The 14,474-nt window shown below is 49.9% G+C and overlaps 1 protein-coding gene across 3 annotated transcripts in view; it reads right to left on the reverse strand.

The window, feature by feature from the left end:
* NSD1 (nuclear receptor binding SET domain protein 1) overlaps positions 1 to 14,474 on the reverse strand; it is a 59,944-nt gene that overhangs the window by 43,875 nt on the left and 1,595 nt on the right. Inside the window, exons 2-3 of one of the 3 annotated variants that reach the window (XM_021410912.1) lie at positions 13,735 to 14,357; positions 1 to 136 (exon numbers count right to left, since the gene is read on the reverse strand). In XM_021410912.1, coding sequence (XP_021266587.1) covers positions 1 to 136; positions 13,735 to 14,337 — 739 coding nt within the window. In that variant the 5' untranslated portion in view covers positions 14,338 to 14,357. Of the gene's footprint in view, positions 137 to 6,681; positions 6,834 to 13,734; positions 14,431 to 14,474 lie in introns of those variants that run through there. The other 2 variants (XM_021410914.1, XM_021410911.1) reach the window with 2 other exon arrangements.

Genomic DNA, 14,474 nt, shown 5'->3' on the forward strand with positions numbered 1-14,474 from the left:
CTTTCATTTTTGAGTGACAGTCCAGCACTGGGTCATGACAAATTGTGCATGGCCACCACGGGCGTCTGTTGAACTTGGCCCAAACAAGATCCCCAACTTCATACTTCACTGGAGTAGGTTTCTTCTTGGCTCGGATCTTTGGGGAAAAATCAGAACACAAGAAATCACTAAAGCTCCAGATGCTTTTAAAGAGCCTTGCCTCCCCCTTCCCCGTATGCAGATTACATCTGGCCACCAGAGACATTTACACGAAAAAGCAAGTCCTGATTTTACTTAGTGGCTCCTACACCTTCAAAGAACATCATCATTCTTCTCATCTTTCCGAGAGAACAAAACAATAAACTTGGGTTTGATTTTATTGGGTTGGTTGGGTACTCTTTTTTGTGTTTTTTTTTTTTCTTCCAGTGAGGAATGTAACCTGGTAAACGACTACACTCAAAGTTCATACGTTTATTAGAGCGGGGCAATACCTTGAGTCACAACCAGCTCCAATGGCTTCACTAAAACCAACTGCTTCATTTCAAAGGTTGTGATGTACAGAAGAAGTAATGAAAGACAATGAACTATTCCTGACTGGAATGAGGTGATGAGAAGAGCAAATAAAAGAGTCGGCATGTACAAGGCTAATGACTGTCTCACTTCTTACACGTGCTCAGGAAAAAACCTTTCTCATAAAATATTTGAAATCAAATGCAACTACAAACAGGGAAAGAAAAAAAAAAAAAAGCTCTTGTTCGAATTTTGGGTTTATGTGACCAGAGCTGCCATTGCTCTGCCCCAAGAACAGCAAAAGTGCAGTCACCCCCCTCTGTGAAACACACAGACCCCATCTGCTTCCAAAGTCTGCCTGCAAGGAGCAGCTGTGTACAGACACCCAAAAGCACTTCAGTTCTGAGGGCACTGCAGCAATCAGGAGAACATCAAAACCTTCCAGCACAAACACCACCAACACACACCCAGCATTGCTTTACTGCCATTCCTGCCTCACCATCGCCAAGCAGAGAGCAGATCCCTCTGTTTCCCAAGCATGCAGACCCTTCTGGTTGGACACTATGGAACCAGCAGAACCGGGGCTGAGGTGGGGATCCCAGAGCCTGCCTGCACCGACGAGCTGAGCCAGCTCGGGGTGCTGGAGGTTCCCAGGTGCCCGCCGTGGGGCACCCAGCTTGTTTGCCAGCACTTGCCAATGACCTGTCCCAGGCGGCTTCAGCACTGTAAGAGCTCTAAGCAGTGCTGCAGATACTTTTGCCAATAAGCATCAGCAATGTGCTCCCCATTAGAGCTGTCATGGCGCAAATATGCACCTTCTCACTTCACATTTTCATTCTGCTCACCACCCTTTGAGGCACATCTCCTGCAATTCATAGTTCAACATCCTAGGGACTAAACTACAACAGATCTCTCTAATAAAAGCTATATCCCACCGCAGGGCAAGTTTTATGGGATCTCTGCACGTGGTTATAGTGACTACAAAAGGATAAAGTTCTCTGTTACATGAAATAAAGCAGGTAATTACCCTATACACGCCATTGCTGAAATTCTTCTCACTCAGCCATCGAAAGCCATGCAATAACTTATTTCTGAGCAAGAGCAAAAGGAGGGCAATAGGGACAGGCAGGGGGCAGGGGCTGCCCGAGCACAGGAGGCAGAGGTGCAGAGCTGGTGGCACTTCAGACATTGATGCTTTTTCAGATGCAAACCCATTTTTTCCTCCTTTCCAGCGTACATGCTCTTCCTGTAAAGGTGATGTTTACCCCAGATATTTTATGCATTTTTCAGTGCCAGGTTTCAAGGTGTGCATACATACTGTAACAAAACAAAACTCCGATGCGCTGCAGAGCACACATAAGGCATGTGCATCTCAAAAGCTGTAATCCTAGCGCAGTCAGCTGGGCCAGCAGTGCAGCTATGTGGGGATTTGCCAAAGTCATTCACACTGATTCACCTGAGTGACAGCCCAGCCCCTGCCCTGGAGGCAAGTCTGCATTTAAATCCACGCTTTCGTCACCCCCCCCATACTAAACACAGCCACCTAAGGAAAACTTGGCTTTCAAGAAACTATCCAGAGACAATGCTTCAGCACTCAACTCCCTTCCAAGCATTCAGCAGGCTTTTCAGCATCAGTCTGTCTGCAGCCATTCTCATGCCTGCTGTGTTCTTTCCCTGGCAGCCGCAGGCAACATCAAGCAGATGCAGGCTGAATTCCTGCACTGTTCCTTCCCTCTCTAAAAGTAGCAGTCGTCATTTCCAGGTATGATAAAGTCTTTTCCTTTAGACTCTGCTGTGCGATGCCATAACTGCAATCCTCAAAGCATTCATTCCTTTGGTCATAATACAACAAATTTCCCTCTAAGTGCAATTAGACTAAGATTAAACTGGTAATAAATCCCAATGGCCAGAATTTCAGCCCCGCAGCAATGATGACTTTTCCATGAACTAGAAAAAGCCCCACATTTTTTGGGCTCATAACCAAAGTACTGAACTTCAGATGCAGCCCTTACGTGCGGTCAGAATAATTAACGTTTACCCACAGAGCATTCAAATGTTCACGTGTTTAAAGAGCAAAACTAGTGAGCGGTTGCACTGTGGGGAGGAGCCGTGCTGTAACTCCAGCAGAGATGCACTGAAGAAATCTGAAGGAGGTGAGAGGGTTAGCGAGGAAGGACAGCACGCTGCCCTGCTTCATCTGCACTCACCGCTACAGTCTGTGTTCTCAGACGTTCTCCCAAAGGGAGTGAGCGCTGTCTGCTCTGTTATCAGCTGTTTGGCATTAATTTGCTGCTCAGATGAGACAAGCTACAGTCTAAACTCTAGATTGTACGCAGTATTCCAGACCATTTTGTGTTTGTTTTGGAGAGAACAAGAACATATATTGTGGGCGCTTTTTAATCAAACCCACTCCACCAGTACAAGACCCTCAAAAAAGCACCGACTGTTGAGAAAGTGTCACAAGCTGAGGTGCAAAAGCAGGACAACACAAAGACTTCTGCCTTGACAGCCACATCCCGAATTTGTATTATGCAAAAAAACACCAGCCTCGGTAACTTGCTGAGTGAAGCTGAGTGCCAGCTCTCATTTCATGACGTATTCTAAGTCCTCGACTGTCTTTCAGTGATATTCCTCCCTTTAAAATAACCACATCATTAAATAGTGACAAAAGCAAAGCTTGTTTGATGCCTGCTCTCAGTTCTGTCACCTCAAGCTACTGTTCAACCCATTAATCTTGCTGAAAAAAGCCGTGCAAAGCACAAGCACGCACGTGCTGCAGGCTGCACCCTCCTGCAGCACTCCATCCCTGCAGCAGCTCGAGCGCGCTGCCACCTCCAGCATGGCACAGCCGCAGGCACTGCACGTCCCAGCAGTGGGACTGGGAAGCGGCCATCTCAGCAAAGCGCAGAGAGACCTAACTCCATGCTCAGTCACAAGCCAAGATTTTCAGCGTTATGCACCCTAACAGCTGAGCCTGATGGGGCTGCACCCAGCACAGCCCTGTACACTGGTAATTCAGACCTCTTTTGGAAAGCCGTCATGGAAAATCTAGGCCAGAATAACCCTTCTATGGCTTATTCCTTAACTATTAGCACAACGTTATTTATTCATTGAAGCAATGGACAGAACCTGCTGTTGGAAAGGCTGGGGCAGCAGAACAGGCTGTGCAAGGAGGATGTTGAAAAGAAAGGAGGAGGCTCCAGACTCCCAGCAAAAACACAAAGACACCACCTGGCCTGGTACAGGTGAGAGTGGACAGAACAAAAGCCAGGGAAGAACACACAAGGAGAAGGCACATCCAGACGATAATTAAACAACACAGTATAAACAATGACATTAACAGCAGGCAGACCAAGACTGTGTATTTCCTCGTGTGCTTCCTTGAAGCATGGCAGATGCCTGCCGAAGGCCCTGCAGCAGCAGCCCCGGGTATCTGAGAGCAGATCTCACTGCAGGAGCAGCTGCCAGGTAGCAGGGAAACCCTGATCTGAGCTGGAGCGCCTGGCAGCACAGGGAGCAACACCCAGAGCTCTCTCTGAGCCTCTCCTTGCTGGGGCAGCCCCTCTCTGGCTGTTCCCTGCACTGAAAGCTTTGGTGAGAGTCAGTTTCCCGTGTCTCACCCTGATTTTCTTCCTTAAAGCTCACTGACCATGAGTACTTTCCTGAACAGGAGGAAAAGAATGGCACTGAGTTCACCTGATTCCAACCAGATACTCCTGCGTTGCTGAATCTGAAGCTCAATGTCCCAGCAAAGAAATGCTAACAGGACAAACCTGGGGCACAGAACTCCTATGCAATGACTGCTTCTCACATAGTTAAAAATAACATTTCTACCAGTGTCCTTTTCTTCCCTCCAGCCTCCCATCCTGATGGGATCCACTCCGAGTTCATTACTTCACTTTGCTCCAGTACTTGTGCGCTGAGAAATGAATGAATGCAGACAGGAGAAGATGGGACAAGGGAAACGATCTTTGCTCATGAATGTGTTGCATGAAAAGATAAAAAGATGAAGTCAAGAACAATGTGGAAGCAAAATCAAGATTGGAAATTAATAACTGCTTGTGATGAAGTAAAAAAATAAAATAAAATTGACATTAAGATTCTTTTTTAAATAAGCTTTTGTGAAAACAAAACCAAACCTAACAAAAAAAAAACTGGAATGAATATTAAATTGAATCTGCTTTAAAGCTTAAGCAGTATTTGGAATGAAGCAAAACGAGGTCCAAGTGCACCAGTACAGGTAGAGCTGTGCTGGAGAATGCTCACAGAGAGGGCCAGCCCTGCACAGGGAAGGCTGAGTATTGGAAAAGAAAAAAACCCAACCTAACAAAACAACACGCAAACCACAACACCTGCATGGTGAAATCACCACCACCCGCGGTAAGCACGCCGGCACTTCACTGTATGCCAAGTGTTGACATAAACACAGAAATTAGAGGCCTGCTGGAGAGCCACAAACAGCCCAATGTCACGAGGACGATGGATGTGCTTTGTCCTCCCAGAGCAGGAGGATCCCTGGGGACTGACCTCAGCACCCAGGGCCCGGCCCTGAGGCGCGGCCTCCCGCTAGGCCTCGCTGCGCCCCAGCAGCCTGACCTACATCCATGTCCACAACGCATACGCCGACCTTATCTGGGACATGATCACAAACAAGTGTTCAATACTGGCTAATTCAATGCTCACTAGTAGAAAATGCAGCAGAGATGGTGACAGAAGGCAAACTTCTTTTCTCTTTGTGCTTCTTGATACTTGTCCTCTGGCTAATTTTTATGTACCCTGGCTCAGGCTGTACAGCCTATGAATGGAAAGGCTGCTATGCATATAAGAAATACTGTAAAAGGTTAAAATGAAGAGAGCTGGTTGCATTACACTGAGTAATTCACAAATCCTGAAACAACTGTTTCTAGTTTGGGAGTCTCAGACAGAAAGACAACCAGGTAACAGCATCTCTGTTTCAACACTTTCTTAACAGTGATAATTTTTGCTTATGAATTGAACAGAACAGCAGTGTGATATGAACCCTTGGGACTTTGGCATCACAGTAACCAGAAGCAAACAACAGCAAGATGTGAGGGAGAAGGGAAGAGAATGCAGGTGGGAAAGGGAATGGACTCATCCCAACACCCAGTGAAGAAAAATCCACAGACACGCAGAGGATTTCAGACCACTGACAGAGAATAAACTATGCCTGGGAAACTCAGGTTTGCTTGCTTATCTGAGTGCATTTCAAATGAAAAGCTAAGTTCTAATGAAAACTAAGTTTTCTTTAAAGCTGGATTCTTTAATCCACACTAATTGTTTCAAGAAAGAGAGGAACTGTGGGGATCACCAGAACCTCACTGTCTAACAAAGACATTGTCAACAAATATTTTCTTACCATCAGTGAACTAGCTAAAGACTGAAACAAAACCAGGTCATTAGATATGCCTGATTTTCAATCGTATTTTTGTGTTCCTTTATTCTATCAAACTGTTTACTAGCAAGATATCCGATAAATGCAGTGACCATTTTCAGAGACTAAGTTTCAAAATCCATGAAATGAAAACCATATTCAAATTGCACAAAATTAGAAGTATTCATTGTGACTTTGGCTGTAACCAGAAAGAAGCGGTACTAGAGAACAGCATGTGCACACTGCAATGAGTGAATGTCTATTCAAAACTTAGCAGCTAAAAACTAGCAGTTTGGGATACAGTGGAAATAGAAGCACTCACACATTTGTTTCTTAATTCAATCCCAGTGGCTTCTTTAGAAGCAATGAACACTTAACTGGGGCTTTCGAGTTTCCTTTTCTATGTAAATTATGATTTCTCCACAGGAGAAGGGGGTGAAATGCCACGTTGTTAATCACAGTGCAAAGATGCCACTCAGACAAGACCATAACCTCCTCAAAGCCAGCAGGTATCCCCATGGAACTCCATAGAAGCATTTTTCCAAACAAACAAAAATGATAAACATGACATTGACAAGAAGTTTTTAAAATTTCATTTGCTTTTGCTGAGATTTCCCTACTAGTTACTCCTACAGTTTTTGAACATGAGCAATAAAATACACTTATGCTTAATTATCTCTTGTTACTAGCACTTTGAGCTACATTCTGAGGAAGGCTCATGCTTCAATCAAGTCCTGCAAGCTTGCACTTAAGAAGCTTCTTCACCCTTATGTTGAGAATCCTGCTTCGTATGTACTCACCTTCATATTGAGGATGGCCAGCAAGCTAAGAACCATCTGATTTGTTTCACTGCTGCTAATCAGAAATCCGTGGGCAGTCACCACATTATCCAAAATAGTAAGCACTCTGAACAGGTGTTTGAGAAAACCAAACAGACCAGCACCAGGGCAAGTGCAGGAACTAATAAAAGGAGATAACCATCCTGCTCCGCGCCCTTCTTGCATCAGGTAACAGGAAGGTTTCTGTCTTTCCACTAACAGTGGGAGGGTACATCAAGTAACACACTCTATTCCAAAGCAAAAAGAGAGTTCTCCATTTTTTCTTGAAAACACTCACATCATTCTTTGGGTAATATTATGTTGGGTTGCTCTCTCCAGCTCAATGCTTTGGGTTTTGCATGCACAAAAACCCAATTCTGCATATTTAAAAGTGAAAAATAAGCTCCCAGTGCAGTACTTCAATAAGCATCTGAAAGTTAACAGCAACTACTCTGCCATTTTATTACCAATAAAACTGCTGTGCCTTTTTTCCCCCTAAAGACCAGAGCAGTGTCAATGTGCAGTCTCAAAGAGCACTCACAACCATCTTACACCATATGTAACCCACAGAACAAGTTCCCTATCACGAATTAATGCAAACAAAGCCTTGCTAAGCAACGAGCAGGCTGCTTCCTCAGGCGAGCACCCCACCTGCTCGCACCAGGGGATGGACAGAGTGGCAGCAGGAGGCAGGCTGCCTTCCCCGGGTGGTCTCAGCCCTGGGAGTGCTCCCAGAAGTGCCTCCCTCCCCCACCGCACGCACATCCAGGCACTGCCCGTTGCTCTGAGCAGGGCCATGGAAGCAAGCCAGCACTGTGGGGGCAGACAGACGGATGGACGGAGAGGGCCACCTCTCCTGCCACTTGTTTGCAGCTGGACCTTGAAAAAGCTGTGGTCAAACTGGTACAAAGCTGCGGCTCAGTCTGTGCTAGAGATGCACATGAAGGCTTCCTGGCCAGGGCAGCTCCCCACCAAGTGCTGGCACACAAGGACAAGATGGCACACAAGGACTTTTCTCCTTGTTATTTTTTGCTGTTCTTCCAAAGGAAGCACAAAGTAAGGCTTGATGCAGTCTCAGTGCTAACCACACAAAGTCAACATGTCAGCTTGAATGAGTGCTTTCCCATCCCTCAAGAGAGGTAAAGCACACTCCTGGATTCATCAGCGCTTTCGGACACAGAAGAGATTGCTGTGCACCAAGTCCAGCCTTATCTCTGCAGAACACTCAATCACTGCTGCAGAAGCTGCCGTGAGCAGCTGCACTGAAACAGTTTTCTAATTTGATAAAAACAAAGAGAAGAGAGATACCAATGCAGCAGCATGTTACACTCTGCTGGGTGCTGGATGGCCAGGAGTACCCATGGACCAGCTCAACCACGACGGTGCTCCCAAACAAGGCAGAAACAGCAAGATGCCCATCTCCACCCTCACTCCTGCTGCACACCACACCAATGAGCCCTGAAACCCCCTGTGCCAGCACCAGCTCCACCTGATGCTTCCAACTCCAGAGTGGCCTTCCCACAAGCAGTGTCCCAATGCAGAAGGAACGGTTTGACTTCCAGTACTCCATGCAAGCACACTGTGCCTTTACCCAGCACTGCAGCCTGCTCCTGGCCCTGTGGTGCCTTTCACATTTTGCTGCACACCAAATTCAGGATGGTTGCACACCATGTCCAATGCTTGCAACGTGTTCTGCAGCTCCACACTCTGCACGCTCACCTCCATGGAAAAACGCTCCAACGCCACAAAATTACACAAAAGAAAGCAATGCTATTGTTGATAGGTCTAAATTCTCTATACAAGAGCCTGCACCTGGGAAGCGTTTAGGGGTCCACAAATCACCAGAGGTTGAAAACTGCTGCTCTAATTCAAAGCAGACTCTCTCACAGACCTTTTCCACCCATTAACGTGGAAATCCTGGCGATGCCTTAACCACCATAAAGGACTTAACCCCATTTTACTGGGCAAGGACTGCGCTGAGCAGCACAGATGGCTCTGTGCAGACAGCACAAAACATCTGTCACTTTTTCCTGGTATCCGAAGTGACATTAACATGATGCTTTTAAAGATTCTTGACGGACATGCCCAGCCCTTGCCAGAAGCTTAGGTTTCTTCCTTCAGGTACTTCTGGTCCCCATGCCATTCCCAATGGCTGTACACAAGAAGTTGTCAATCAGAGGCAGGAAAAGCAGAATTAGGTTCTAAGCAACAACAGTGAGAGTTAATCACCACCTTTACCACTGAGTTTTGAGTTAATAATGTCTTTTTAACATATACAGTCTCAACAATAATTCAAAAAAAATTCCACTTCTTTTCCTGAGGCTTAAGTAGCTCATTACCCACGTTCAGAGCTGACAGCTCTTGGGTGAGATACAGATTTGTTCAGTGAACACAGGTTCATTTTGAAAACAAAACCTTTCCACGCAGCACCATGCAACTCCACTGCTGGACCAGGAAGCACCAAGGTCTAAAGAAGCAGCTCCACTTCCAGGAGGCGAGCAACAAACCCAGCACTGCAGGCACAACAGAAGCGTTTTGCCCTGGGGTCAGGAACTGCTGTAACAGTATCACACTGAGCCACTGCCACAACTTTCAGCAAGGCTTTGGAGGAAACTGTAACACCGTTACTCTCACAACAACACAAAATGTTACCAAAAACCCCAAGGTCGAGGAGCTGCCCTTCCCCTCGGAAATCACCAGCAAGCGAACACAAAGCGGAGGGGCACACGGGCTCTCAAAGCCCATTCTGTGCCGCTGGCTGCTTCCCTCCTGCAGCAGCAGGAGGCACCGGGTACCCCACCTCACGTACCGACCAGATCCGAAATGCTGAGTGAAGTTTGTGCTCCTCTGGCAACAGCCCTAAACTAAAGGCCTGACCAAGGGATGACGAATTATTTATGACTGCGGAAAGCATATTAACCAGGACACCACCTGAACGAAGTCTCTCTTACCCAAGCTTGAACTTTTCATTTTAGTTTAGAAAACAGAAGTGACAGAGGTTTTTGACATTTTATTCCGCAAAACCACACCTTCGAGGCTATCCAAAATACACCCCTGGTCTCGCTGCCTGTGCACAGCTCCAGAGACCCACACAGCCCCATAAGGACTGCAAAGGCATCGATCACACACATTCCACACCACGCTGCTTACCAAGAAACCACATTATTTTTGGTAACATCACATAAACAAACAGAACCTAATCAGAAATAGATTAGAGAACAAATTCAAGCAAAACAAAGAGCCATCGCTGCCAAATGCTGGGATAAATGCTCCCAGGAGTCAGTGCCCTGTGCAGGAGCTCAGCCCAGAGGGACACACGCGGCTGTCACCTGGCCCTGCAGCACAGCAGCCATCAGCACACCACACACAGGGCACGCTGTGCTATCACAGCCTGACAGCCAAAGGCATTAAGGACCTCAAAATGTATGGTCAAGCTGCGATGGAGCGTAGGACAGTGCTCAAACCAAGTTCTTCTGGATGCCCAACTTGGTTGAATCCCTTAAGTTTATCTCTGCTGAAAACATGGAGGCACTTCTAAACGACAGGAGTCACTCCAAACCCAGGGGCCCAGCAGGCTTCCCAGCCTGGTGAGGTCCAACTCTGCATCCACTAGGAAACAACAACATCCCAGCAGCACAAGTCTCAGCAGTGAGGGTTCTGAGAAAGAGCACAGGCACAGGAAAGCAGTATGCAGAGAGCCTGTTCTCCCAGCTGTACATGCACTGAGGACAGGCATGAGGTACAGATAGATTGGATTCACTTCCCCACTGGGAAGACTCAGTTGCCCAAGGAAATAGACGCTCCCGACTCACAATACTGCTATGCCCATTCTGTCTCAGGGATCTGAGGCTACCAGCAGGTATTTGCACCGCAAAGCAGCAATCTGTAGTAGAAGATTCCTTTGGAAACGTTCACAGAATGGCATGGGTTCCTTTTATCTCTAGAGAAGACAGGAATGGCCCCACAGAAGCCTGCCAGTAAATGGAGTGCCACAGTAACCTGCACACAGGCGGACAGACAGTTTGTAACAAGAGCACAACACCGCGGCTACAGAACGCAACAGAACCCTTCACCGTATTAGGGATTAATCCTAGGCTTAAAGAGATCACTTCGCCGGCCCTTCGTTTTTTAAGCACCTTGAGCATGCTACAGGTCCTATGGCCTTGGTGAACTAAACCCCCCGCAGCCCCACACCCCAGGTCGTCGAGGCACATGAACATGAATGCATGGCACAAGGCCGCACACCGTGTAACACGCGTGCACGGGCACACTTCACTCCAAGAACTCTCAGTTTCAAGTGCTATGTACCACAAACTAAGCAGCTCCAGCATACTTCGTGGGCAGCAATGAAAAAAACAAGCTGGCAAAGCAAAAGGTAACAAGGTGCAACACTTACATTCATAAAAAAGCAAAATTTCAACGTGAGGATTGTGCCAGCAGCAAACCCGCCTCTCCAATACTGCAGCACTGGAACTCTGGCAGCAGGGCACTGCCCAGGGACAGCCTTGGGCCCCAGAGCCCATCCGACCGCAAAACGCTGCCGCGGGACAACCTGCAAGGTCAGGAAACTGCTGAAGACAGGCTCGCATCAAGCTGATAAAGAACAGAAAAACGTACAAAGCGTCCACCCATTGCAGTGTAAATGGCCGCGATCCAGCAGTTCCACGGAGGAGCCATCAGCTGCCCGCAGTCGCCCCATTGTCACTTCGGGAGCAGGAACAATGGCCCCACAACGGCCGCTGTCATTTGTCTCTCTCCCCGACACAAAACCCGGCACTTCGCTTTGAGTTTCAGCGAACCTTACCCGAGATTAAGGCGGCTGTTAAGATAACTTCAGAATATGCGCATCCCTCTTTACACCTGAATGCTACCTGGGCCGGGCCTGCCATGCGCTATTAACAGCCCCCTGCAACACAATGCCCGCCTGCCCGCCCGGTATGCGTCCCACAAAGACCGAGCCAAGTGCTGTCCCTTCTGCGGGAAGCACCCTTGGCACTTGGGAAATCGGCCTTTTCAGAATTCCTAACGATCCAGCGACCCCTGAAAGCTTGCAGCAGTCCGACAGGCTGCTCCATGCACGCTGTCCTGCTGGCAAAGATGAAGGGGCTGCGGCTTTAGGAATAGCATCTCTGACCAAGTCCTGCTGCAAAGCGAAGGAGCCCGTGGGTAAATGGGGTTATCGGAGCGGCCCAGCTATGACAAGCTGCCCTAAAAATAGCGGTGCGGAGCTCCTGGGTTTTTTGTTGTTAGGCTTGTTTAGGTGGTTCTGGTAAGTTGTAGCAGGCTCTCAGAGAAAGCTGACTCGAGTCACTCAAATCCGAAGGGGACGGGAATTAAATGCCTGCATGAATAGAGCATCTGAGGGCAAGCCTGGCTATTCCTATAGCTACTGTGTCACGTTCAGCAATCAAAAAATGTGAACTCTGCCTCAGTGGTAACCTGGCACAGGCAAAAAGCTCCCCTACTCCACAGACAGCAGAGCTCAAATGAGCGACCCCTCACACAACCTGCTCTTATCAGAGGGAAGACGAAGAGGAAAGATCTCCAGTTGCCAAAAAAAAAAAAAAAGTTTTTAACAACTCTGCGAGGTTAATGCCATAGCAGAGCATGCAGGACAGCAGCTTGACTGAAAGTCAGCCCTTCGTTCCATGCCCAAATAACGGGCTCCAATACAAAGCATTCTCACCATTCAGGCTGCAGCGCTGCAGTGCACGCAGCAAAGCCACCGATAGTAGAAGCAAAGCGTTGTGGAAGTACCTCTGCTCGCTTCTGTTTACAACGTGAGACCCTCCCACAACCGCATCACTGAGCACATGTCTGAGAGATCCCCGCTCCGCTCAACAAAGCTACGCACAGACCTCAGCCTGACAGCAGCCTCTCCCCTGAGCCCCGGGTCTGGGCTTTGCACGGGAACACGGCTGCTCCCAAAGGCATACGCCATGGGGTCATGCCCTGCAGCGCCCCAGGGCAACACCCGCAGGAGAAACACAACAAGTTCCCCAATGAATGAGGGTGAGAGCAAGCGTTTCCCCAAAAATACAGGAGTAGCATCTGTCTGGCAGCAGTGGCCACACTGAAATGAGAAAGAGCGAAACGGTCGCAAGGTCAGCGCTGTCACATGGGTTACATTCCACACCTCGCATCAAACCATACCTCAAACTCGGAGTGAAGCGAGCTGAAGTCTACAAAAACGCGCTTCTAAATAAAGCACTCGAGGAAAATACTGAAGACCTCTAAGAACTTCTGTATAACGGACGGACGTGCCTATAAATAACTCAGGGAGCTCAACTGAGGAATGCTGAAAACCATCCCAAAGTTGTACTCGCATTCAAAAATGAGCTCTATATACGTCATATGCATCCAGCTGCTGTCAGAACTCAGAGCTGCAGCACTCCTGCTCGTTAACCACGTCTGGAAAGAACCTGATGGAACGTGAGTAACATTTAGAAAGCGGTAAAAAAAAAAAAGAAAAAAAGAAAGTGAGTAATGGGGGTGCCCGGGGAACGTGGGGGGAAGAGCGTCACGGCTCGGGACCTCGCACCCAAACAAAGAGCGCTGACAATCCAGATGCTGAGAGCCGAGAGGTCCCCTCCTGCCCCCATCACCTGCCCAAAAACACGCTGAGAGTGAAACGGAAAAAAAAAAAAAAAAAAGGAAAACAACCCAACACAATAATTTTGCAGCTGTGAAGGCATGATGTCTACGGGAAGAAAAAAAATAATATAGTGCGGTGAGAGCCTCGGGGCCGTGCGACAAAGGCACGGTTCGCCCGGCGGGTGACAGCGGCGATCACCCCGCACACGTGAAGGCGGACGCGGCCCGGCCCGGCCCGGCACAGCGGCTCCCAACGGCGGCGGCGCTCCCGCGGCCGAGCTGGTGTCAAATCTGTCCCCTCGGCAAGATGGCTGCCAGCAGGCCGCCGCGATGTCAGCTGCCAGCCGCGGCCCGGCCGGGCCCGCAAGATGGAGCCGCGCCGCTCCCCCCCGCCCGGTGCCGCCGGCCGTCCTCCCCTCTCCCCGCCCCGGCGCCGCTTACGAGCTGCAGCGCGGCCGCGACGCTGCCGGAAGGCTCCGCGTTCTCCCCGGGGCCGCCGTCCGACACCGGCAGCTCTGCCGGCTGCAGGCGGGGCGGCTCCGGGCTGCCGGCCCCGCGGCTTTGCTCGGTCTCGTCGTCGTCGTCGTCGTCGTCGTCGTCCTCCTCGTCGTCCTCCTCCTCCGGCGTCTCGTTGCCCTCGCCCTCCTCCTCCTCCTCCTCGTCGTCCTCGTCCCCTCCGTCCCGCAGCAGCAGCGGGAAGCCCAGCGCGGCGGCGGGCTCGGGGCCGGCTCCGCCCGGCGGCTCCTGCGGCGCGGGGGCGCGGGGGGGCGGCGAGCCGGGGTCGGGCAGAGCCTCAGCGCCGTCGGCGGGGCCGCCGAGGTACTCGGCGCTGATCATGGAGGCCAGGTCCTGCAGCCGGCGCAGCGGGATGTAGCAGGAGGAAGGGTCCTGCCCGTAGCCGGGCTTGGCGGCCGCCAGCTGCATGGCGGGCGGCTCGGGGCCGCGGGGCTCGCCGAACGGACCGCCCTTGGGCTCGGCGGCCGGCAGCGAGGTGCCGAAGGGGACGAGGCAGCTGCGGCGGCTCACTTCGCAGGCCTGCTCCATGCCGGGCGGCGGGCATCCACCTGCGGGCACAGCACAATGGGGTCAGCCCGGCCGCCCGCACAAAATGGCAGCCGCGCCCCGGGGCCCGCTCCGCTCCGCGGCCCCGCGCGGGCGAGAGGGAGGGAGGAATGGAGGCG

The sequence above is a fragment of the Numida meleagris genome, chromosome 12 (assembly GCF_002078875.1).
Source record: "Numida meleagris isolate 19003 breed g44 Domestic line chromosome 12, NumMel1.0, whole genome shotgun sequence".
NCBI classification, from domain to species: Eukaryota; Metazoa; Chordata; class Aves; order Galliformes; family Numididae; genus Numida; species Numida meleagris.